General features: G+C 32.0%; 2 protein-coding genes across 2 annotated transcripts in view; one reads left to right on the forward strand and one right to left on the reverse strand.

Annotated features, from left to right (window-relative positions):
• The window catches only part of LOC134686521 (neurocalcin homolog), a 32,547-nt gene extending 18,060 nt beyond the window's left edge, over positions 1-14,487 (forward strand). Inside the window, exons 2-3 of the mRNA XM_063546189.1 lie at positions 817-1,211; positions 11,464-14,487. Coding sequence (XP_063402259.1) covers positions 834-1,211; positions 11,464-11,661 — 576 coding nt within the window. The 5' untranslated portion in view covers positions 817-833 and the 3' untranslated portion in view covers positions 11,662-14,487. The remainder of the gene's footprint in view (positions 1-816; positions 1,212-11,463) is intronic.
• Positions 1-26,865, reverse strand: part of LOC134686613 (GDP-fucose protein O-fucosyltransferase 1-like) — a 340,651-nt gene that overhangs the window by 50,925 nt on the left and 262,861 nt on the right. The gene's annotated exons all lie outside the window — the stretch shown is intronic.

The raw sequence follows: 26,865 nt of genomic DNA on the forward strand, positions 1-26,865 counted from the left end.
ATTATTCCTTCAACAATGAACAGAAACTTACACTGTTACCCAATTGTATGTTTACTTTTACTTTTTGAATTGCATGTGTTCAGTACTGAGTACCAATGTTAAATCCAGCTGAAGTATGTGTTTCTTGCATACATGCATGATCTACATGTACATGAAAATGGTTCACAATAAGTCTAATACTGTATACATACTTTATATGGGCAGTGGTAACAAACTCCCACAATCTGCTACTTTTATTGGGTTTTCCCTGATATTTGAAATGTAATGATACCTTTACACAAAATTTGATTGAAGTATTATATTATGTTATTATATTGCTTGACTGAAGTATTTCTCATAGGAAGTGCATGTTAGATCAGTAGGACTATAATGGTAGTCTCATCTCAGTAGAATTGCCTGAAAATTACTTTTAAGTATCAGGCTAATTTTCTTGGTAATTAAATCATTGCAAGTTTATTGAAAATTATTCTGTAATACTGTTCAGCCTAGTGTAAATCCAGGGCAATAACTGGAAATAAACTGATCCGAATCAATATTTGATTATATGCTTCTTCATCAATGTTTTCCTACCTCACGACATTGTAACACATGACTCTACTAAAGTATATCAAAGGGAGATGGGAGTGATTTGAGAATAATTACTGCTGCACAAAACTGCATGTTTAGCATTTTCTGCGGTGACACTCAGAATCTATATCAAGCTATCATGTGAATACCAGTTTAATCAGATTTCAACCTTGTTTAATTTAGTTGTCATTTCTAATAGATCTCTTGTGATGTTTTAAGGAATTTAATAATCGTGTGGTCTTTTTCCAGGCAATTAGCTGATAGAAATGGGAAAACAGAGCAGCAAGCTCAAACCAGAAGTACTTCAAGATTTGAAACAAAATACAGAATTTTGTGAAGAAGAACTTCAAGAATGGTACAAAGGATTTCTCAAGGACTGTCCTAATGGTCATTTATCTGTAGAGGAATTCAAGAAAATCTATGGCAATTTTTTTCCATATGGCGATGCATCTAAATTTGCGGAACATGTGTTTCGAACTTTTGATACAAACGGTGATGGTACAATAGACTTCCGAGAATTTATCTGTGCTTTAAGTGTAACATCTCGGGGAAAACTTGAACAAAAGTTGAAATGGGCCTTTAGCATGTATGATTTAGATGGTAATGGATATATATCACGCCAAGAAATGCTAGAAATAGTAACTGTAAGTATATCAGTGGACCTTCAACTATATTGTATATTCATCTTATCATAACAGTCCATTAATTACTTTAAATATATATTCACACTTCTTATAAACCATAAATCATATACGATGAAATCTATGACTTCAGTCTATAATATACACTGACCTTAAATGATATATATATATATCTATATACTGGCATGACCAGTAAAATGCATTTGTTTAATCATTCATACTGACAGAAATACAACCAGTAAATTACATTGGTTCAGAAATTCACACTGACAGAAAACTACACAATGTACATTGTACCAGCATGAACAGTAAATTACATTGGTTCAGAAATTCACACTGACAGAAACTACACAACATACATTGTACCAGCATGAACAGTAAATTACATTGGTTCAGAAATTCACACTGACAGAAAACTACACAATGTACATTGTACCAGCATGAACAGTAAATTACATTGGTTCAGAAAATCACACTGACAGAAAACTACACAATGTACATTGTACCAGCATGAACAGTAAATTACATTGGTTCAGAAAATCACACTGACAGAAAACTACACAATGTACATTGTACCAGCATGAACAGTAAATTACATTGGTTCAGAAATTCACACTGACAGAAAACTACACAATGTACATTGTACCAGCATGAACAGTTATTACATTGGGTTAAACTAACTAAAAACTAAAATCCTTGCACCAGTAAATCTATGGTTTTAGACATTCACACAGACCTACAAGTGTTAAAATATAAATTGTACCAGTAAAGTTCATGTCTTTCACAGTGTCTTCAAAAAAAATCTGTATACAACGTACCAGCAAAATTCAATCGTTCATACATTCTCAGTACATCTATATAAATACAATTGTAAGAAAAATAACATGGTTAGATTATGTTACACTGACTTCTTGATTCATAAAATAATCTCAAAAGTTTTTCATAAAAACAAAGGTGTAACATTTATTGTTGTTTCACATTATGACATTTGTTGCCAGGTTTTCATTATTTTTAGATGTAACACATTCATGTTTATTTACATCATAGAAATCTTATTTTGCCCAATGATTATTTATCGTTCAAGTTAATGTCATTTAAAATGCTAGGAGTATCAGAAATGATTAAGTATCTACATCATATAATGGTTTACCTACATGTTATAAACTGTTATTGATTATTATTTTATAATCCCAGTTCTAGGTGATATTATGATATATGTTATAGACCATCTGGTAACATTTAGTAATAGTATATGATATAAACATGAATATGTATTATTAATCAATGCATAATAACAGTAATGGTACTATGACATGAATGATATTAGATTTATGAAAGTATGGTAAGGTTGTACTGAGAAACACATTGGAAAACAATATTGAGACTTCCTGATTTTGTTAGCAGAATTGTCCAGTATAAGTTAATTTATTCAAAACTTTGCACATTTGAATGGCATCCTTCTTCCGTTGGTCTGAAACAATGGGAAAATAAAAGAAAAACATTGCAGTAAAAATGAAATAAAATTTCTGGTCTATAGAAGCAAACAAAAACATATTGATTTAACAGGAAGGAGTTACATATTTAAAAACAATTATAGATTTGTATTTGCAAAAATACAGTAAAGTTCAGACAAGGACCCACATTCTGAATACAAATGTGGCTATATGATATTGCTTAGTTACAGTTTATAACCATTGGAATCAATCGTATTATTCTTTGAAGGATCAGTTCAGTTAGCTTATAATATTTGCTAATTATATTGAACTTAAAGAAAGTGAAAAACAATTGTTTTTATCTATGAACATATTGAATAAAAACCTTCTATTTATAGTAGATGTATAGGTTATGTCAATAAAACATCAAAACAATGACAAAAACAGTCAAAAATACATCTGCAGGGCAACGTATATATTCTTTAACAATATATAGGTGTCTTTTATGAGATAAGGAAATAGATTTTTTTTTAGTATTTACATCTTATGGCACATTCCCTGTCTTAATTTTTCATTAAACTTTACAAAACTTCCAGTTCTGTTTAAGGGTTTGTTGCCACTTTCTACATGTATGTATAATAGCAGATAGGTGAGTTTCATGGCGAAAGGAAACCAGAATATTTGGGATTAACAATGAACTTTTGGTGTGTAAATCACTAACTTAAATTAAGGGCACCCCTGTCTCTTGCCATTTGATTCATCAATACACAAGCAAAGTTATTGCATATAGCTCATTATAAACTGAATGTGAACTTCATTCAAATGTATGGTTTAAACTTATTTTAAGAATGAATGTGCTCCTTTTGTAGGAGTTATGAAATAATAACTTACAATGGTTTTGGAAATGCTGTTGACCTACAGAATGCTACAAATAGCCAAGGCTTAATTCAGAAAATGATCTCATATTTAATATTTGTATAAATGTACATGTTCATATTTTGACAGATCAATTGCAGTTGATAAAAGCTTATTATTTGTCTGTCTTTGTCTGTTGGAAATTAGGAAAACATTCTAGAACGATTATCATACTCAAGAAATCAACCAATCAAAACACAGGATTAAGGTGGTATGGGTGTCTTTCGCCATCTTGGATTGTAAAAAACAGAGAATCTAAGGTCCATATTTCTATAAAATTAGCAAAATTTGATGCAGGAATGCAGATATTTCATGGTTTTTTACATTTAAAAGATCCAATTTATAAGAATATAACTTATAAATATAAATATATGTACAAGTGTAGATTATTTTTGGTTGATTTTAAATATTTTGAAATTGTCATTTTAAGGGGAGGTAACTCTAAAACAGTGCATTTTCTGTTGGATTGTTCATGGAATTTTCCTACTTTGTATTTTAGCCGTAAAAAACGTACGGTGACCCTATCTTTTCTTTTGATATTATCAAAGCATTGTTTGAAAGCTATATTTTCCTAATTTATTTTACAATTCTATCATTTCGTTTAGTTTCTATTCACAAAATGGTGTTTTTTCCTGTATAATCCATACAAAATGTGTCATTTTGTCAGGACCCGTAGCTTGAAAAAATGCACGGTGACCTATCATTTTTATAATATTTTTTAACATGTATCAATAGATACTACATTTTGGCAAAGTAAGAACAAATTCTATCATTTTTTTTTTAGACTCCCATACCACCTTTTAGTGAAACAAGTTACCGTTAAATTTTGCGTCACAATTTATACTATTAGACCTCATAATTAAAATGATTGTTTGTATGGGGCCAAGAGGTTATTCAGAGACAGATCTAGGATTATTAGTAGAAAATACATCGAAATACCCAAAAGTATAAATACAACTTATCTCCAGAGATAAATGAGTATACATATAAATAGTTTAATTGATTTCATACTGAATGTAATGAGTCCTAACGGGTTGCCTGACTGCTCATTGCTGATGTTAAGTTAAGGTATTGTTTTAGATTGAGCTTTGATTGCACTGAAAAAAGCAATGTGTACTACATTTGTATCAGCTTTATTATCCATTGTTTGCCTCTATTCAAATGTCAGATATTAAATATTCATGTATATCATATAAATTATTTTCCAATTTAGTCAGTTTTTGTGTGAATTATTGATAATTAACATTTAGTTAAAGCATAATGTTTTTCTACAAATACAATATTAATGAATGTGTCAGATTATTGATCACATCTAGACTCAAATCCTTAAAAAAAAAAAATGGAAAACAAATACAAGTATGAAATAAACATTGTACTTAAAATCATGAAAACAGATATTAAAATTGATGCAAATTCGTGCAAATGTCATAAGGTCCTAAATACTGGAGATCTATGGAGTCATATAACACATAGATTAAAAAATATACTATTTTTGGCTCACAGATTATCTTGAGAAAGGACAAGAACAGACTTACATTTTTGATGTGATGTTTTGCTATGAATTCCTTTGAAAAATGAAAAATGCCTGTTTTTTATATTCAGAACTTTGTTAATATCCTTAATGGGCTTCAAAGTGAAGGACACAATTTTGAATATGATCAAGATATCTCTCCACCAAGATATCAGAGGTGTTACTATTTAAATAAATTTACTGTGACCGATTTTGCCTCAATTTACGCATTAAAAAGGATTAAAAGTACATGTACTATTGATTAATTATTATTAATTGGAAACCAATTTTTATACGCCCGTCTTTTAGACGGGACGTATTATGGTATACCGTTGTCCGTCCGTCTGTCCATCTGTCGTCCACACTTCGGAAAATAACTCAAAAACTCTTTCATCAATTTCCATGAAACTTAAGAGAATTGTTTACTGTGGATTTATTTATTTTTGTGGATACCAATTTTCGTGGATTAATGCAAACTTACATGTTCGTGGATATTTGATTTCGTGGTTTTGCCGAAGTCTGTGTACAAACCATGAGAAAATATTTCATTCGTTGAACATTTAATTTCGTGGTTCAACTGTTCCCCTGGCGGCGGCGTCCACAAATATTCACTCTGTGGTTAAAGTTTTTGAAATTTTGATAACTCTCTTAAACTATACTTGATTTCTACCAAACTTGGACAGAAGCTTGTTTATGATCATAAGATAGTATCCAGAAGTAAATTTTGTAAAAATAAAATTCATTTTTTCCGTATTTTACTTATAAATGGACTTAGTTTTTTCTGCGGGGAAACATTATATTCACTCTGTGGTTAAAGTTTTTAGAATTTTAATAACTTTCATAAACTATCCTTGGTTTGAACCAAATTTTGACAGAAGCTTGTTTATGATCATAAGATAGTATCCAGAAGTAAATTTTGTAAAAAAATAAATCCATTTTTTCCGTATTTTACTTTTAAATGGACTTAGTTTTTCTGCGGGGAAACATTACATTCACTCTGTGGTTAAAGTTTTTAAAATTTTAATTACTTTCTTAAACTATCCTGGGTTTGTACCAAACTTGGACAGAAGCTTATTTATGACCATAAGATAGTATCCAGAAGTAAATATTGTAAAAAGATAACTCCATTTTTTCTGTATTTTACTTTTAAATGGACTTAGATTTTCTTCCAGTTAACATTACATACAGTCGGCAGTTTAAGTTTTCAAAACATTAATTAGATTCATTAACTATCCTAGATTTTTACCAAACTTTGACGGAAGCTTCTTACAATCAAAAGATAGTATCAAGAGAAATTTTTTTATTGATTTTTTTCCTCATTTTTTGTTGAGCCTGCGATTTACAGCAAAAGTAGGCGAGACATTGGGTTCCGCGGAACCCTTACAAATTTTTTAATTTCAGATTTTATGTTTTGGATTTATTGGGCTTTATTCATAAAAAAGGGGGGATTTTCAACACTTCGGACAATAACTCAAAAGGCTTTCACCAATGTCTATGAAACTTTGGTGAATTGTTTATATCTTTTTATGTAAGCTCCCTTTCAATTTTTATAAATTTCAGATTTTAAGTTTTGGATTAATGGGGCTTTATTCATAAAAAAGGGGGTCCGTCGTCCACACTTCGGACAATAACTCAAAAAGGCTTTCACCAATGTCCATGAAACTTTGGTGAATTGTTTATATCTATTGATGTAAGCTCCCTTTCAATTTTTATAAATTTCAGATTTTACATTTTCGTGCTATGAATTTTTATGCTTAAAAAAGGGGGATTTTCCATTTTTGGGACAATACATTTAAAGCATAAAAGACGAGTTAAAAGAGCAACGAGCGTATCATGCCCTAAAGCGCAGCCCTGTGTTGTTGATTTTTTGATACATGTACAGGCAAACCATCAAATTAAATATAATTGATAACAAATTTTCTATAGACTTGTATGTAGACTTTGGCAAAACCGAAAAATATGGAATATCCACAAACTTGTAAATTTTCCTTGATCCATGAAAATCAGTACCCACAAAAATAAATGAATCAACAGCATGATATACCAGATATCAAAAGAAAACCAAAGAGAACTGCACAGTCCTATTAGTCTCTATTCAAATACTTTGGAAACAGAAATTCAAGCAAGATAAATAATCTACCCCAGAGATTTGTCAAATTTAATCGATTGTCTAAAACATTATTTGGATTTGTGCTCTTCAAAGGACAGCTTTAAAATGAGATACTTGGAGTACATGTATATTATTTACCTGTAATCAATTTCAAGTGCAAAACAATTCTGATTAGACTATACATGTTTTACAAACAAACATATATATAGTGAAAACTTGGATTTAGTCATTGATTAGTTCTATATATTGACTTATGATAATTAGCTAAACATTTTCTAATCTTAAAATTTTGTGTTCACTCATATGGTCCAAGGTGATAGAACCTCTTTTTAGCTCACCTGGCCCCAAGGGCCAAGTGAGCTTTTCTCATCACTTGGCGTCCGGCGTCCGTCGTCGTCCGTCGTCGTCGTCGTCCGTCGTTGTTAACTTTTACAAAAATCTTCTCCTCTGAAACTACTGGGCCAAATTAAACCAAACTTGGCCACAATCCTCATTGGGGTATATAGTTTAAAAAATGTGTGGCGTGACCCAGCCAATTAACCAAGATGGCCGCCATGGCTAAAAATAGAACATAGGGGTAAAATGCAGTTTTTGGCTTATAACTCAAAAACCAAAGCATTTAGAGCAAATCTGACAGGGAGTAAAATTGTTTATCAGTTCAAGATCTATCTGCCCTGAAATTTTCAGATGAATTGGACAACACGTTGTTGGGTTGCTGCCCCTGAATTGGTAATTTTAGGGAAATTTTGCTGTTTTTCGTTATTATCTTGAATATTATTATAGATAGAGATAAACTGTAAACAGAAATAATGTTCATCAAAGTAAGATCTACAAATAAGTCAACATGATCAAAATGGTCAGTTGACCCCTTTATGAGTTATTGCTCTTTACAGTCAATTTTTAACCATTGTACGTAAATCTTAGTAATCTTTTACAAAAATCTTCTCCTCTAAAACTACCAGGATAAATTAAAACAAACTTGGCCGCAATCATTATTGGGGTACCTAGTTTAAAAAATGTGTGGCATGACCTGGCCAACCAACCAACATGGCCGCCATGGCTAAAAATAGAACATAGGGGTAAAATGCAGTTTTTGGCTAAAACTCAAAAACCAAAGCATTTAGAGCAAATCTGACAGGGAGTAAAAATGTTTATCAGGTCAAGATCAATCTGCCATGAAATTTGCAGATGGATCGGACAACCTGCTGTTAGGTTGCTGCCCCTGAATTAGTCATTTTAAGGAAATTTTGCCGTTTTTTGTTATTATCTTGAATATTATTATAGATAGAGATAAACTTTAAACAGCAACAATGTACAGCAAAGTAAGACCCAAAAATAAGTTAACATGACCAAAATGGTCAATTGACCCCTTAAGGAGTTATTGTCCTTTATAGTGCATTTTTAACAATTTTCATAAAATTTGTAAATTTTAACTAACATTTTCGACTAAAACTTTTAGGCCAAGTTCAATATAGATAGAAATAATTGTAAGCAGCAAGAATGTTCAGTAAAGTAAGATGTACAAACACATCACCATCACCAAAACACAATTTTGTCATGAATTCAAATGCATCCTTTGTTTAATATTCACATAGACCAAGGTGAGTGACACAGGCTCTTTGGAGCCTCTAGTTTTATGTCGTTAAGACAATATATGAATCGTACAAGGTAGTGAGCTTGGTTTTCTGGTTCAGATGTGATATGTTGTGTACATGTATGTTGAGACCATTGAAATTAGACAAACTGGCTTTGTAACATAATATTTGTCAAAGTAGATTCAACAATCAGAGTTATGACAGGATTGCATGATCAACAAAAAAATCAATTCCCGCTATCTCAGAACAAAGAATTTATAAACAATTAACATATCCCAAAGGAGAAGAATTAAAGAGAATATTTATGTCTGAGGCCAAATATCATTCTAGGAGGCTGGTTAAAAACAATAATTGCTATATTTGAAAAATCTAGATTGTCTATGTTAAACTCAACTAAGTTATACTGATGCTTAACCACATTATATTGCTATCTATATTTGCCATTGTATATGTGATCATATGCAGAGGGGACAAATTAAAAAAGAAAATATCAAACTGATTCACCTGTCTCAAAATTATGTGAGGGAGAATTATCTTCTTATTTTATTTTTAGAAATGTGGTAAAAAGTATTTATTCTTTGTTTTTTATCACGATTGACTTTCCACTTAGTACAAAAGTTTACTACCCAGTTGTTTTGCTCTGACCTTTATGGACTAAAACCATAATTTAAGGATGAATTGTAGATCTATTGTAAGGTCTTCATGTTGGTCAAAAGGTTCATCTGACCTCAACCTCTTTTCATGGATCAGTGATCAAGTTTAAGTTAATGTGGTTAAGTCATACATGTATCTCACAAACAGTTGGTCAACTTTATTTGGTGGATGGAATGATAGAAAGATGTACTCTGATGTCCATCTGACAGGTTTCATCTGACATGACCTCATTGTCATAATGTTATGTGTTTTTGAGTTCAAGTCTATTTGTCAGCTGTTATCATAAACAATAGGTCAAGCATATTTTGTTATGGAATGATTGTAAGGTAAACAAGTTTATTTACTGTTAGCCTGAAAGCTTCAAGGGTTATCTATTATGGTACAAACCTTGTCTTTATTTTCATGATTTATTGATAAATGAAAAGTTTTTGTGTTTTAGTCTGTTTATCGTAAATAACAGGTCAAGCATATTTGGTTATGAAATGAGTTGAAGGTGTACAAGTTAGCTTCTTGGAAGGGTTGTCTGACCTTGACCTTCAACGGCATATTTGGTTTATGAATGATTGTAAGGTGTACAAGTTGATTTCTGCTAACAGCACTTCTGGTAATCTTAAGTTTACATTACATGACCAATTCAACCTAAAAATTTGTATAGCAGATACTTTAATAATCCCTTTCTTGTTTGATCTGTTAAAAAGCTTTGCTGTACAATACTATAAAGTTCTTAGTTTTCATTGCTCAGTTTAATAATTTATTCCTATCTCAAAACTGATTAATTTGTTTTCGTGGGGATAAATTTTTCGTGAATTGGAATTTCCAGAAAACTTTTGTAGACATGATTTCAGGGTTTTGCCTACCTGTCAAGATATTATCTATAATACTAAAATTACGAGGTCCAATTTGTCAGCCGTCATCACGTAAAAACGACGAATCACAGAATTCAACTTTATATATAACTGATATAGTACAAAAGTGTAGATTAAAAATTACACCCCTCCAGGCCCTTTTGTTTTCCACGTAATTAATATTGCCAATAATTAAGAAGTTCCGGGTCGAGTCAGATACCGATACCAATACCCGTAGTATATTCACCTGTTACCTATTACCTTATCTGTACGTTCGGCATCTGCCAGGCGCACCACCAAACGGTGATTTCAGGATTTATATGCTATATACACGGGTCATAATCACAGGGTTGACACTATTAAATTGTCAAATTGTTGCTTATTGTAGTATTTTAATCAGTAAGACTTTCTAAGATAACAATACGACTACTTAAAATTTCGACTAAAAATAAGGCGTACAGGTACAGTTTTCAATTTGTTAGTGGGCATGATGTAAAACAGCAAATCAAAGAATTCAACTTTATTTATAACTAAAATAGGACAATGCTGTTGATTAAAAAAATACTCCATTCCAGGACCTTTTGTTTTCCAAATAATTAATCTTACCTATAATTGATAAGTTCCAATTCGACGGGTTTAACAGAAAGATTTGAAAGCAGAGAAAAACTGTAATTGGCATGACTTTATCAGATGACTACTAAAATAAGGCTTGCGCATAGTTATATACTTTAATTCAGTCACCGACCCGTGATATCACGGGTGTGTTCTAGTAATGAATTAAAAAGAAACCTCATGTGGGACCTTTCAGATTTAGAATAAAAAACACATCTACTTTGCATCCATGTTTAGTTTTAGGTGCTAATTTAATTGGTCAGCACATTTTCCATTTAAACTAAATCCATTTACATTGTTTCCCTAAATGGTAAATATGAGAATGTGTTTTATTTGAGTATTATATATCGGGAACATCTGTATAACAGGACATTAGGTATCTTCTGTCTATAAAGGAAAGCATTTACAATAATGGAAAATAATGGACAATAAATAGTCAACAATTTGTATTGTGTAGGAGGTGTTAATTGTCTATATGTAGGTTTTGGTACTAGATTAAGATAGATGTACAGCAAACCATATAACTTGGTTATATATTAAAGTACTTCCTAGAGTAATTGATTTTACTGAATCTTTTTCAGGCAATTTACAAGATGGTTGGGACTGTGATGAAAATGCCAGAAGACGAATCAACACCTGAAAAACGAACAGACAAAATATTCCGTCAAATGGATAAAAATGCAGACGGACAATTATCCCTGGCGGAATTTATTGAAGGGGCAAAAAGTGATCCTTCAATTGTACGACTTTTGCAGTGCGATCCTAATTCCCAAGGTTGACTTTGACAACAAGTTTTTTTTGATTTTTTACACTTATTTTTTTTATCAGAAGGACGACAATGAGAACTATTTAAATCTTTATATGTTGAACAAATTTATTCATTGAGAGATTGTGATGTACATTTTCCTTTCTTATTGTTAAATTAATTCCTTCAACAGTCATGTGAATAACAGGATTGTCAAATCTATTAATCTTTTTATATTTGTGTTTTCTTCTTATTGTTATTCATCTACTCAGATTTGAGACAAGCATAGGTCCTTCATTGGTTCATAGTGCCCCAGCTGGATTGGGCTCTGCATTTTATAACAAATGTGAAAAATAGAAAATATTGTTTGTCCACACTTTGTATCTACAATTCCTCATTGAAACACTTGATGGATTTCTATCTGTCAAAATATTTTCATTACCCAGTGGCATTTACATTTTCTCTTTTATTATTTTATTCATTTGATTTATGGTATTTTTTTATTGCCAAATATGAACTTTGACCATAACTTTAAACACAGAGACAAGGGGTTAGGATGCTCTAAAATTGTTAATTCATATCCTTAAACACAGGGAGTAGGGCATGTAGGGTAGGGGATGGTCTGCCATTGTTAATTCATATCCTTTTGCACAGGGAAATTTTGACTCTCTCATTCTTAGGATGCTCTTTCAATATCAATAGTTTTTTTTTTACGCCTTTTCAAATTGGCTGTTATGTGACAATAAGTTCCTGACTAAGGATTATTAATCATTCAAAAGAGAAATACAATGGTCTGTTGTACCAGATTGATCAAAAGCCAAACATGAAATCTGTTATGGCAAACAACCACTATACAGCAAGCTCCTAGTTTTGAACAGGCACATAATGAATGACTGGGTAATTTTTACCTGTTTATAAAACACTAAAACCTCCATCTAACCTGGGACAGTTGTGTAACAGTATAACAATAGAACAAACTATAGAAATGAGTTGAAAAGGAACTAGAATAGTTAGATCTGTATTAGACACACAAAAACATCTACAAAATGACAAAAGACACAAAGTTCTAGCCTTAGAGCATGCAGTTACTACAAGCTAGTTGAAAGCCCAATTTCAACCAATCAATGGACAATGTTAACGTTTGATATTTTTTTCATATGTCAACTTAGGTTTTGGGGTAATAATTGATTTCAGGCCTGCAGAAGATAATTTAAAAATTTGTGTGTTTTTTTTTTTTATCATTTATAAATAGTCTACATAACGATTAGGTCTTAAAAGACAATCTCTGTTTGGATTTTCATGATGTTAAGGTTTTCATTTAGAAAGTTGAAAGTCCCCAACAATTACAGAAGTAGTTTTAACTGCAGTTTGCTTTTAATGGTAAAAATATTTGTCTGTATCTGTTAGTGAGTGTGTTACTTTGTCACCACTGGTTTTCTGAGAGGGTTTGTCTTAAAGCTTTATACTTGATAGTATTGTTTATCATCTTACATTATTCACTATTCCCTTTCACAATTCTTAATTTGACAATTCACAAGACTTGGACCATTATTGACCCTTTTAATGATACCTTGAGACCATATGTATAAAAGCTGTCATTCATTGTAAAATACTCCATTATGTGTACAGTTGACCGTACTGTATGGCCATTCTGGTTTATTATTTTTTTTGAGAGAACTGAGACTTTCACCAATTTATGGCCTCTTGTAACTTAATTGCATCCTTGAATACTTAGAGCATTTGTCTTTGAAAACTTTCATACACAGTCAAACTTTTTTTCTGTTGTGTAGATGGTTATACAGTAGCACACTTATTTGTTTACATTTTATTGGCACTTTTTTACACCAAGATGGTACTATGAAATAAAATAGTGTTGGAATTGTGATGATACAGTGTTGGAATTATTTTTTATTTGAAATCTTATCTATTTAACAAAAAAAACTTTAATTAAATTTGTAGTTTGCAAAACGTAGAAAATATATTCATTGTCAGAAGTCATTAAAAAAGTCTTTTATATTGAGTGCAAAAATTGGAAGCATCCATAACAACTTAATTTCAGTTTGACTTTAATAATGTCACATAAACATATACATTCTTTGTTTTAATAAAATGCTGACATTTCTAGTACCCCAATTTTTTGTCTTCTGTTTATTCTGTAAGAAATGAAATATTGGATGGAAAATGCATTGCAAATAGTTGTTCTAGTAACTAGATGGCCATTGCTATATACTACCATAAGAGTTTGATAAAATTTTATGAGTTATGGAACTTTTACCATATTTTATTTAGCCTATTGTAACAGAATAGTACCTTTTAAATATTAGTTCTCAGATAATTTTTCCCGGAAAGACTATATTGTAAATGAGATTGTTTGTCATCATGTGAAGTTGACTTTGATGTGTCAACATTTTGATTTAAAAAATATATGAGGTAGTTGTTTGACTTTTCCAATTTTTTGGCCTATTCAAGTAGTATTGTAAGATAGTGAGACACTTTGAGACCATCCTTACCCCTGCAATTATCTGAAATTTAGTTACCCCGGGATTTAATTTAACAAGAAAATCTAATATGATGCCAAAAATGTTAACAATGGTTGCTAAATGATGACAATGATCATATTTCTAGGTAACAATAAGGGCATAATTACAAAATGTACAATGTGTGAACTTGTTGGTTTGCTGTCTACTCTTAAGAATATTATATATGATGTATTATGAGCTGCAGGCAACATTTATTTGTGGTAAAGCAATCTTGTTTTTATAAAATTTGTACATATGTAGGTAAACTATCCTTTTGATTTATTTGAATTTGTCATTCCAGAGATTATGAAACTTCATTTATTAAAAATTTGTAATTATTAGCATGTCTGTTCAAATCTGCAAAGTGAAACATTTCCCTCTGAGGAAACAATATTTGTATTAGAATCTATTTCACATTGTTATCATAATATTTTGTCATATTTTGCAAGTGAATTTGAAAGCTTTGGATTTACAATCAGTACCCTCTAAGTGAATGAATCAGCTAAATTAACATATCTTTTGGCTTAGACATTCTATATTGTGTAAACAAATAATAAATGGTCATTTTTCCATCAAAAACTTATAATAATAAAATAATGAGAGAAATGGGAACATTGTATTCAAAGTGTAATTATCATGTCTGATGACAGGTTTAATGATAGAGAAACCCATGTATTTGGAGGTTCCCATCAATATCAAAGTAATTCAACAGTTAGCTTTACTTAAAGATTGATCAAGTTTTCTCTGTATACCTGTATGTAACTTTTGGGTAAAGATGGCATGAAATGCTGTCAAAACTCCTAACGTACTTACTTTTACCAAGGTTAATCACTACTTGATATACACAAACTATAGAGCATTCATCATAGCATTCTTTCCATTCTATACATGAACTTGTCCAGAATTTTATCAGTGAAATACTAGTATATGGTCAGATATTCAAGTTACAAAATGATGTTATACTTTCCAAATAACAAGTAAATAACTTGTGCAAGATGCAGGAATCTGTTCTAAATATATCAATGAAGTCGTTGTTAAAGTAATCTTTAAAATTTGAGTTATCTTCCTTTGTCCAACTTATAGTCGAATCAACCACTACGAATACTGTTTAATTTTACTTTCACCACTGATAAATGAAAGCAATCTTTTAATACGCGTTAGTCCTTATAAACACTTTGATTACATAATGATACCTGTAATGATTATGACTTTTTTTAACCATTCATCCGACGTCAATTGGCATAAATGACGTAATTGAACAATCACGGCTTTACCTATGCATTGTAACATCAAAAATGTACCAAAAAATGCACAAATGTCATAGTACTCTACTAGTAAATTATGAAACCTTATCAACTATCACTATTATATGATAACACAGTCATATAATAGTAACTGTTGTAACTAGTGGAACAGGACCTTATCAACTATCACTATTAGATGATAACACAGTTATATAATAGTAACTGTTGTAACTAGTGGAACAGGACCTTATCAACTACTACTGTAAGTTGATAACACAGTCATATAATAGTAACTGTTGTAACTAGTGGAACAGGACCTTATCAACTATTACTATTAGTTGATAACACAGTCATATAATAGTAACTGTTGTAACTAGTGGAACAGGACCTTATCAACTACTACTGTAAGTTGATAACACAGTCATATAATAGTAACTGTTGTAACTAGTGGAACAGGACCTTATCAACTATTACTATTAGTTGATAACACAGTCATATAATAGTAACTGTTGTAACTAGTGGAACACATACTGCTACTTCCTCTCCACACAAGTTGTAAGTGTGGTTAGATGCCGATTGCTATTTGTTTTTTTGTGGCTCTTATTTCTTTGCATCTTGTCATTGACTTACAGTTGATGATTGATTTTTGGGGACTGTTAACATTTAAGCAACTTATTTTGCTCAGAATATTGCGTTTTTTTCATGCCTTGCTCAAGGTCAGTTTTTTTCATGCATATTGCAATACTAGTATATTAAACTTAATATTTATCTTACGACTAATACAAGTCACATCTCTTTAATTTGTTTACTCTTCAATTTGAACAATTTAAAAAGATGACACAATTTAAGATGCGATATTTTGTTTTTCTGAGTGGATAACATGACACTTGCACCGTTGACTATAACCTTCAAAATTCGTATGCAGTTGAAGTAGCATTTGTCCATTCCATTTCCATGGAAATCAGTTGACCTCACTCACAATGCAAGGGAAGATCTAGCCATTTTTAAACTCCCAGAGTTGTATCATTTGTATATTTCATTTCCATGGAGATTGTTCGGTGCTGATCCATTAAGTCAATGTTGTTTCACTTCGGATATTTTGCACAGTTAACTGGTTTAAAACTGGACATGAAATTCAATCTTGACAAAACCAAAAAATGTATCTTTTCGAAAAAAATGGGATATTGTCTCGTCTGCCTCCTCAGTAATTACGGCCCAATGAAGAGAAGGAAGCAGGAATTTAATAATATATAGAGAGAAAGATAAACAAGGTTAGGACAGAAAAGCTGCTTCAATTATACTATCAGTGATGGATTACTTTAGCACACCATTGCCAATAGCAGAACCCAAGGACATGCAAAAACTTGACAGAGTGCAAAGAAAAACATTGATACTATGCGGGGATGTGCCTTCAACATCTGACACAGCAGAATTTTAGGTTGAACATGAGTTAACAAGACTTTAACGTTGGCATTTGCTGCTTGTTATTTAATCAGGTGTCTGATCATGATATACCCCATCAGTAGCGAAATCAAATACACATTAAAAGAATTGGATTGATAAAAAAACAACCCTAAAAGCAGTGTTGATTGGGTTTACAAAAAAGTACTTGAATCGCTCGACGAAAAATACATTGATTGATTGTTGCTTATTTTTTCTTGTTTGATATACATGTAGTAGTTAAACTCAGTAATGAGTAGAACCGCTCGATAAAAAGAACATTGCTTGATTGTTGCTTATTTCTTCATAATCTAATGTTAACTCTTCGTTGGTAAAGAGGTTTCAAGTTTAGCCTGCTTATATATCATGCTAGTGACATGTGAAACGCTACTGTTTTCGTTGATAATGAAGCGAGCTGCTCCAATCTGTACCCGCTCTATTTTATCTATATTTTTCCTGCGTATAGGGATCCGATATACCTGCGCTGCATTCCATTCTTAGTCTTATTAGTGCGCTGACAGCATTAATTTTTGTTTGCCGATGAGCTTTCTTGATGTTTCTGTTGAACATCCCTAGTGCTTGGTTTGCACTGTCCACAATTTTGAACATATGTAGGTTTCAATTTAGGTCATCTTTGTTGGTAATTTCCAAGTATTATGTGTCTACCTATAGTTGTTAACCATGCATGTAATAGGGTTCTGTTATTGGGGTTTTAGATCTTATAAGGAGCATCATAATTTACATTAATTGACGTTAAATTCCATTTCCATTTCTGTTCCAATTTTGTAAGTGTTGTCAGATTCTTTTGTAGGATGGCGTAATCTTTTATGGTTCTTATTGGTTTGAAGATGGCGCAAACATCAGCAAACAGGCGGATAAGTGCGTGTTTGTGATGTCATTGATATTTTATAATACAACTGTCTGTGTTCTGTTGTCTAAAAATGCTGAGACCCAATTATCAAATGCTTTTGCAAGTCTAAAACTATCATAGATATAGAAAGATGCGGTGTGAGTGCCAATCAGACAACTCTCCATCCAAATAACAAGATATAAAAGTAAACCATTATAGGGCAATGTACGTCCTTCCACACGGAGCCTTGGCTCACACCGAACAACAAGCTACATGTATAGAGGGCCCCAACATTACTAGTGTAAAACCATTCAAACGGGAAAACGAACGGTAAATCTACATAAAAAAACGAGAAACACGTATACATTACATAAACAAACGACAACTACTGTACATCTGATTTCTGACTTTTTTTAATGTTTGAATGTCCATTGTACATGTTAGATCATGTATCAGGTTTATGAGTTGTGTCTCGCACGATCTCTTGCTTCTAAAGCCATGTTAGAATTCGGAAATTATTTGATTAGTTTCAAGATATTTCATGAAGTTGAATTCAACAATATGCTCCGTTGAATTGCAAATGATGCATGTAAGTGAGACATGCCTTTCGTTTGCTGGTTCATGGCGTTTTCCTTTCTTGTAGATTAGACAGACAAATGCGTGTTTCCATTCTGTTGGTGTTTTTCTTAATATATAGATTTATTAAACAAAACAAGTGACTGTTGGGTCTCGTTCGTGATGAAGTTTTTTCAGTATTATTGGGCTGAGTTGGTCTGACGCGCCTGTTTGTTATGGTTTAGTTCGTTCACCAGCTTTTCTACTCCTTTCATAGTGATATTGATATCATTCATGGTGTTACAGGTTTTTTATTCCCATTTCTGGCATTTCAGTATTGTCGTCACAGAAAACACGATCTAGCGTGTTTGGTTAGTCAACTGTGTCATTTGATGCTAATCCTTGACGTTTCAACGGTGAAACTCAGGTTTTTCTTTCCTCATGCATTTTAAATTTTTTTTTCTTGGGTTTGGTTCATCGTCAGGTTCTACGATCTTTATAGTTCCATTAGTATTTGCGTGTTTCTTTTTGTACTAGATGTTTCAGCTTTTTGTATGCTGTTCTCATTTTCCAGTTATCTATTTTTTTTAATTTAGTTGCAATGATCTGTAATCCGTCTCTTTTCCTTATTATCCTACACAGTTCTAACGCAACCACAGCGTATCAATGTTGATGTTTAATTGTTCTCTGTATTATGTGCTTGCTAGTAAGTTTATGTATCTCATCTCTTAATTCCTTTCACATTATGTTTATATCTTTACCATTTTGATGGTTTATAATAAAGTCGTTTCCAAGCTTCTTTCCTTCAGCTTCCATGGTCTCAAAACATCCGTTCTTGTATTGGTACACTTTTCTTAGTGTCTGATTTTCTTTGACGGGTGTCGATATTGCTTCGGCTTATTTAACATGCAGTTGAAGAAAAGAAAACAAAAAGGGTATGTTGAAGGGCTAGCTAACCGATGTATTGTTTAAATGAATACGAAATAGTATTGTGTTATAAAACATCACCGCTAATGAAGAAATCAGTCAGTCAACTATAATCATTACCATACCAGCGTGGATAAAATCATTTCTTTGCGCTCTTTGGTTATCAACTGACGGGGTCAGATTATATGAATGCTCGTCTGTTGCACCCGTTTGTCATATCGTACGTGTTATGGACATTAAAATTGTGGGAAATCAAGTTATTTGTCAAAGTCAAGTGTCAACATAGTTCTTTGGATCATTTATTTCCAACCGAAAACATTTAAGTTGTGCATCTATCATCACAGATTTTTTTAACGGAGATAATTGAAACGTCACAACTTTTCATGCACCTACCATTTTGTAGTTGTCTGAAAAAAAATTCTCGATTTTATTTTTTTAATTTCTAAATATCGAAATATTCTATAAACCTTTCTCCTTTTTACCTTTTTTGTGTATTTTAATACCAATAAGATAACTTTTTATAATCCATTGCTTGTTACAATAAATATTACATTTTTTTTTCTTAATTCTTAAGTGAAACGTGATTAAATGAAAGCAATTTGATATAGATATAAATGGTTTTGTAAACTACACTGGTTTAATCTTGCTTTCATAAAGGTGTTAATATGTAAGTATGAAAAATGCAGCTGGTAATGTATTTTGTAAACATTTATATGATGGTATGTATGACATATATTGACATTGAAAATAATTAAAATATGCTATTCTTTCTTGAAAAATGAGTGACATTTTTCATATTTGTTTCTTTTAAATATCTCGCGAAAAAATATATAGTTATAAAACTATGTGCAAAATATGAATTAAAGTCATATTAATGATCATTGATATAACAATTCAATTGATTTAGATTAGAATGCCAAAACAGAACCTGATGAAGATCCTATTTATACTCCGATTAGAGTATTTACTCACAAGACATTTAAAAAATTTATATATTTAGAATTCTGATTGACATACGTCTTTATCTATTTTGATTTCATTGATTTATTGACATGTTTTACATGCAGACAAATATATATTATATTTACTAATACTTCCATGGACCAATTTACAATGATAATCTAAAGAGGGGATGTGTCAAAGAAACAACAACCCGACCAAAGAGCTAATAAACAACAGACCTAGACCACAAAAGGGCCTTCAAAACAGCGGTAGCGGCTAAGTTAGCTGACCCCTAAACAAAAATGTGGACTAGTTCGGCGAAAATAGACGTCACACTTAACTCAGAAACATATAAATGAACAAAAATTAAGAATATATATATAAAAGACTAACAAAGGTTATAGGCTCCTGGCTTATTACAGACGCATAATTGCAGCTGAGTTAACTCATGTTTAGTGATATCTGATCCCTACCTCTTAACATCTATCAAATGCAGAATAAACGAACACACTGCCATAAGCACAAACATGTCCGCGTCCGATGTTGGAATAGGTAACAGAAAAAACATGGCGAACTGACAACGATACATACATTAAGAAAGAACTACTGTCAGTTACCGAAACGTCACATCCATACCTCATTTAAACTGATTGAAAGTTTTTAAGTCTTCATTACATGAAAATCAAGCATTCTTTGTAATAAGTATCATACCATCATAAGATATACGAAAATACTACCAAATCATGCCAATAACCGTTATTAGAAAAAATGTTATAATTTCGATGAAAGACCCTATGCGCGAATTACTATCAATTGCCCAAAATGCCATCTTAATGACCTGAATACAGTATTTTAACTATATCCCTAGGTGAATGACGACCTTTCTTTGCTTTGTAGAGAATATTACCATAAGAGATTGGATGTGAAATACCTGAACGTATCCGATGACTGCACATTGATTTAAATATTTTTACGAATGATATCCTTGTACCAATGATCAATGATAACCATTAGTAAATGCGATGACAGATTCGTGATATCGAAAACCTTGGTGTAATGATTTGTCAGTAATACAGATTTCAACTGAGAACAATTTCCCCCGTAAAAGCCGCATATAATTAATTTTTGTATCAAGTGGAACAGAGATAAAACAATAAGTATAGTCAAATGTAACGTGAATACCGAGACAATCTTTCTCATTATAGTAAATGGCGATTCATCTGTGCATATGAACTTCGCTCATCGGAAGATAACAGATATATTAAATGATAGTGCCTTTGAAGTTTTCTGTAGAATTATTTTATCCAAAAACAAATCAAATTCTGAAAGGTCAAACAATGGAACTTGATAATTAAGACAAAGATATTTTAGATACTGAAATGGAAAAAAATGCAGAAATTATACCTCGGTTGTGACATCACCAGGTAGAGGCTAATCAATGAATGTATTCTAACCATAAGCAACACGACGGGTGCAACTAGTTGAGCAGAATCTTCTCTTGTGCACCCGAATTCACCTCCAGTTTTTTTTATAACGTCCGTGTTGCTCAGTCTTTATTTTTCTGTGTGATGTGATTGAAATGTTTCTATATAATAATTTAACACACGAAAAACGGTTGTGTACAACACCGTGATTAAAAAGTTGTCCAGAGCTTAAAGCTTTTTCTACACATATAATAAAAATATCATATCATCATTATAACCAGAACGTGCGAGTATTGTTTAAGAGATATACATTTTTTTTTTAAACAACAATAGTTTGTTTGGTTTTATTCACTGGTTACAATTTGCAAATAACTATTTTTGTTACTATAAACCAAAATTCTAACACAACATCGTTTGTAACGTTAATTTGGATTAAATGATGTCAGCTATTTTCATGGCATCAATTCACAACATACGCGCAAGCGCAGACGACTTATGACATATTTTAAATGTATGATTTGACGCTGTTTCCTGTCAGTTTCATAAATTGGAGATAAAAATATTATATTCTAAGCTCCGACGGCATGAATTGGCGATTTGATGCCATCGGAGCTTAAAATGCCATGCAGTTATCTCTCAAGTCCGCTATTAAAGGAGCACAATAGGTGCTCATATGAATACCTATTGATGAACTTTATAGCCAAAACGTACATAATTGTTTGTCAAAGAGAAAATGTAAGGCTTTTAAAACATTCTCAACACCTTCATAAAGTATGCATTATATCTAGCATATTTACCTTTCTCATTTTAGATTAAAAGGTTTTTAAGAGTTGCAGCAAATTAATTGACCATTATATTTACCAAACGACTATTTATTCAAATTGAAAAACTTGTATTTGATAATATGGTTTGGAAGTGTAGTTTAAAGAGGGGAAAAGTAAAAACTATCAACCAAAAGGCCATCAAAAGCACGTAATTTATATATTTCGCAGAAACATTCAAAGAATTTTTCAAACTATTAAAATAGCTAATTCCACTTTTTTTTAACAAAATAATGATAAGTTGTTTGATAGTCGTTATTGAACTCGTTAAAAGCACTGAAAAATTAGTAGTAGAATACTTACTAGAGACCTTGGTGAAACGATATTTTACGCCCGTAGTAATAGTCCGTAGGCATGACAAGTCTATAAGACCGTGTGTTGATCATCGATCATTGAATAAAAAGACAATACGCGACGCTTATCCACTTCTAAGGATTGAAGAGGCATTAAACACTTTACACGCAATAAAGTTTTATACAACGCTAGATTTATCCCAAGGTTATTATCAGGTGGCGACCGATGAGAGAACTATTCATAAGACTGCATTTTGTGTCGGAACGGGAGGTCTCTATGAGTACCCGATGATGCCAATGGGATTTTCTAATAGTGCAGTTACATTTTGAAAAATAACGGAAGCATGGCAAACATTTTGAAATATTACTAACTTATTTGGAGGAAATTCTTAGGGACGACATCAAAAGATCAATGTAGGATAAAAAAAACTTAAATCAAATAGTTTGGGGGTGGGAGGTTAAAATTCTGCAAGTTTTGTATATCTAAAATCGATTTTCACAAAGACAGTAGAAGAACAGTTACAAGGCATTGAGTTTGTGTGGAGTAAGACAGCATGGTTTGAAATTAAAATTGTCTAAATGTCATTTCTTCAAAATAAGATACTTAGGACACTTTATTTTACAAAACAACATAAAAAAAACCCAGACAAAACAAAATCATTTCAAGATTGGAAAGTACCTACCGTTGAAAAGAACTCCGATTATTCCTATTACTATGCAGTTACTAAAAGGAAGTTTGTTCCAAAGTTTAGTTAGATAGCTGCTCCGTTCCAAATATTAATAAGATAGCTGCTCCTTTCACTCATTACAAAATCAAATGGAAAAAGGGAATATCAAAACAATTTAAGCTACTAAGTGCTAAGGAATTTCAAGACAAATGAGATGCAAAATGTTTAGAGTCGTTTGAAGGGTTACAACAGAAATGAGTAAGTGCTCCCATTTTAGAAACCGATGCGTGTATATAAGGTTTAGGTGCTGTTCTATCGCAAGAACAAGAACAAGGAACTCTTGCCATAGCGTATCCAAATGAAAATCGATCAGGTCATTCTTATGTTGATGCAGATGTATTAAGCAGGAATCCATTAGATGTTGAGTCAAATATCTTGATATATTGAATGTAAGTGAATGCAGATGTACTGATTCAGGAAAATTCTAACACAATTCAGGTAAAGACATATACTATTCAGGACGTATGGGTGGTAGATACCAGGAAGGAGTAGCCAATCTATTGAGTAAGAGAGTAAGCAAGTTTGTAGTAAAATGGAAAGCAGTTAATAAAGAATAATGAAAATACGCATGAAGACCAAGTATGGACACATGACTGATATCCAATGGTATGCCCCAACGGATGACTACATAGATAATGAAAAAGAGAATTGTAATGATTAATTTAAGCAGAGGATATAGACACATCAAAACAGGATGTACTTACCATCACTGGATATTTCAATGCATGCAAAAGTAGGTTCATATAACACAGGTTCAGGAGAAGTGATGGGAAAACATGGGCTTGGCGAAATTAACAACAATGGTGAAAGATAAGTAGAGATGTGTATTTTGAATAATCTGATAATTGGGTGAACAATCTTTGACACAAATCATACACAAAGCCACATTGGTGTTTCCAAATGGGAAAGTGAAAAATCAGATCGATCACACACTGATTAAAAAGAAATGCAGATCATTATTAGATGTGAAAGGTAAAAGAGGTACAACTGTATATAGTAGTGTTGTCAACGGTTAACCGGTTAACCGGTTAATCGGTCGAACGACCGAATACTGAATACTAAAACCGTTAACCGGTTAACCGGACTTTTTTCAATTTTGACAGATTTTATATAAATTTGTACTGAAATCATTCAAAAGTTAGGTTTTATTTAAAAATTGTCGTCTTGGTAATTAATTTGACAGATCAATTGTCCAGTAAATTGATTGCTATTGTTAATTCTATACACATAAAATTAATTATAATTAATTAGAACTTGTCTCTCAGCTCGGGGCAGGATCTTAAAGAAACATAATTAGTATATATGTTTTTTTTAACAGTAACTCTAAATCAGTAATGCGATTAAATTTTACGATTTACTTCATTATTTCGTTTCTGATCTAATAGTGTGTAAACCTTCACCTAAATGTACAACCTCCGTCTCGCAAAGCTTAGTCTTTCTTTAAATGAATTGCTAACTAAAAAATTGTATAATGCAAACCAATTTGAATGTACTCAATGTATACGTGATAGTACGAGTAACATGCAAAGAAACGGTGACCTATAGTTGTGAATTTCTGTGTCATTTTAATCTCTTTGAGGAGAATTGTCTCTTTGGCAATTGTCTTCTTTTTTATAATTAATCATTTTAATTGAAACACTCCACATCATTTCGGAGTCAACAAGTGAAACGGAAAGAGTAATCAGTTTCAGACATATTCAATTCTACGAGATCAAGAAGGTTTTTCTATTTTTCTGAAGTTGGTACGTACAAACGCTATAGTTGATACGGTGTAGTTGATTATTAAAAGTCAAACTTCGACAGGAATCCTCACACACAAGCCTTATAACAAAGAGGACAAACTTCAATTATAAAAGCGTAAATTTATGACTTGCATGAAAGGTTGTCAAATTGACACTCATACCACATGTGGTATTGATAAGGCTTTCAGGCACCAACTCAAACTACCGGTTAACCGGTTAATCGGTCGAACGATTATCCGAGTAACCGGTTAGGCAAAAGTGTACGAGTTGACAACACTAGTATATAGCTATCACCACCTAGTCATTGGGAAAGATCAGACTTAAATTAAGGAAAAATAAATGCAAAACACCAGGTAAGATCATAAACTTTAGAAAACCTCAACAACCTGAAATACAACAAAACAAGAACTGAAGAACAGATTTGAGGTCTTACAACTTGAAGAAAATGAGATTGACATAAACTGTAAACAGCAATATATGAGTTAAATTTATTTAAAAACAAGTGAAGACATATTAGGTTATAAAAATAAAGAAGTAAATGAATGGATATCTAAAAAAAACCTGATCTCTAATTATGGAAAGAAAAGCATTAAAATCAAAAAGCAACCAAGCAACAGGAGAACAAGAAGAAGGAATGAAAAATCTATATAATAGGAAGGAAAAAGAAGTGAAAAAGAATACAAAGTCAGACATACATAAAATCGTAGAAGAGGCTGAAAAAGCATCTAGAGTTGGTTGGAGATATGAGATAGCTGTACAACATCACAAAATATCGTAGTGGCAGATTAGTGTCTACCAACAGTACTTACATCAAAGATAGAGATGGTCAGATGATATGCAAATTTGAGAAACAACTTGAAAGGAGGAAAGAGCATTTTGAAGAGGTGTTGAATAGACCTGAACAAGAAATCTCTGTTGAAATGTCAGAGGAAGCTTCACCACCAGTAGAAATAGAAATGGGACCCATAACAGATGCTGAGATCAAAGCAGCCATTAAAAAACGTTAAAACAACAAGGCTTTCGGGCATATAGCATACCAGCAGAAGTGCTAAAAGCAGACATACATTTTAATGTGAACATATTACGTGATTTACTGAGTGAAATATGGGGAAAAGAAATACTACCTACTCTGCTTCGCAAATTTTAGCGGGACGCCCGTCCGCCACTCTCGCCTGAATCCGCCCTGGGTATTAGCTGACTTTAAAATGATTTCAGAAATTAACAACTGTTGATTATTTGATTATTATAAGGGCATTGACTGTCAAATTCGTGTTTACCGATTTGACTCATATTCTAATACTTGTTTTAAAATAAACTAAAACGTATATCCAAATCATAAAGAGTCTAGAATAAACAATTTACAGTGGACGGCTGGATAATATGTGTACCTTAGTCTAGATGCCGTCTGATTAACTATCGAGGTGACCCCCGAAGACTGACGTCGTATTTACAACACGATAAAAATATCAATATAAGATAGATTGATTGCGAGCTCGAGCGATTGAAGTTTTCTAAGCTGTTTAATCTAATAATAAAGGCCAAACGCATACGTTAATCAGAGATTTTACCTTATAAGAATGAGTTTTTGTAAATCGAATCAAACAATCAAATGGCTTACCCTTGTTTCACAATGTTGACATTCTTTTCCTTTCAATACCTAAACAATGCCAAATTGATGCGTAACCCATCAATAGGTTGAATTGGGTCACATGAATACGTAGCAAGTGAGGTCGAATTATTCTTTTGCAAGTGA

Source organism: Mytilus trossulus, chromosome 1 (genome assembly GCF_036588685.1).
Source record: "Mytilus trossulus isolate FHL-02 chromosome 1, PNRI_Mtr1.1.1.hap1, whole genome shotgun sequence".
NCBI classification, from domain to species: Eukaryota; Metazoa; Mollusca; class Bivalvia; order Mytilida; family Mytilidae; genus Mytilus; species Mytilus trossulus.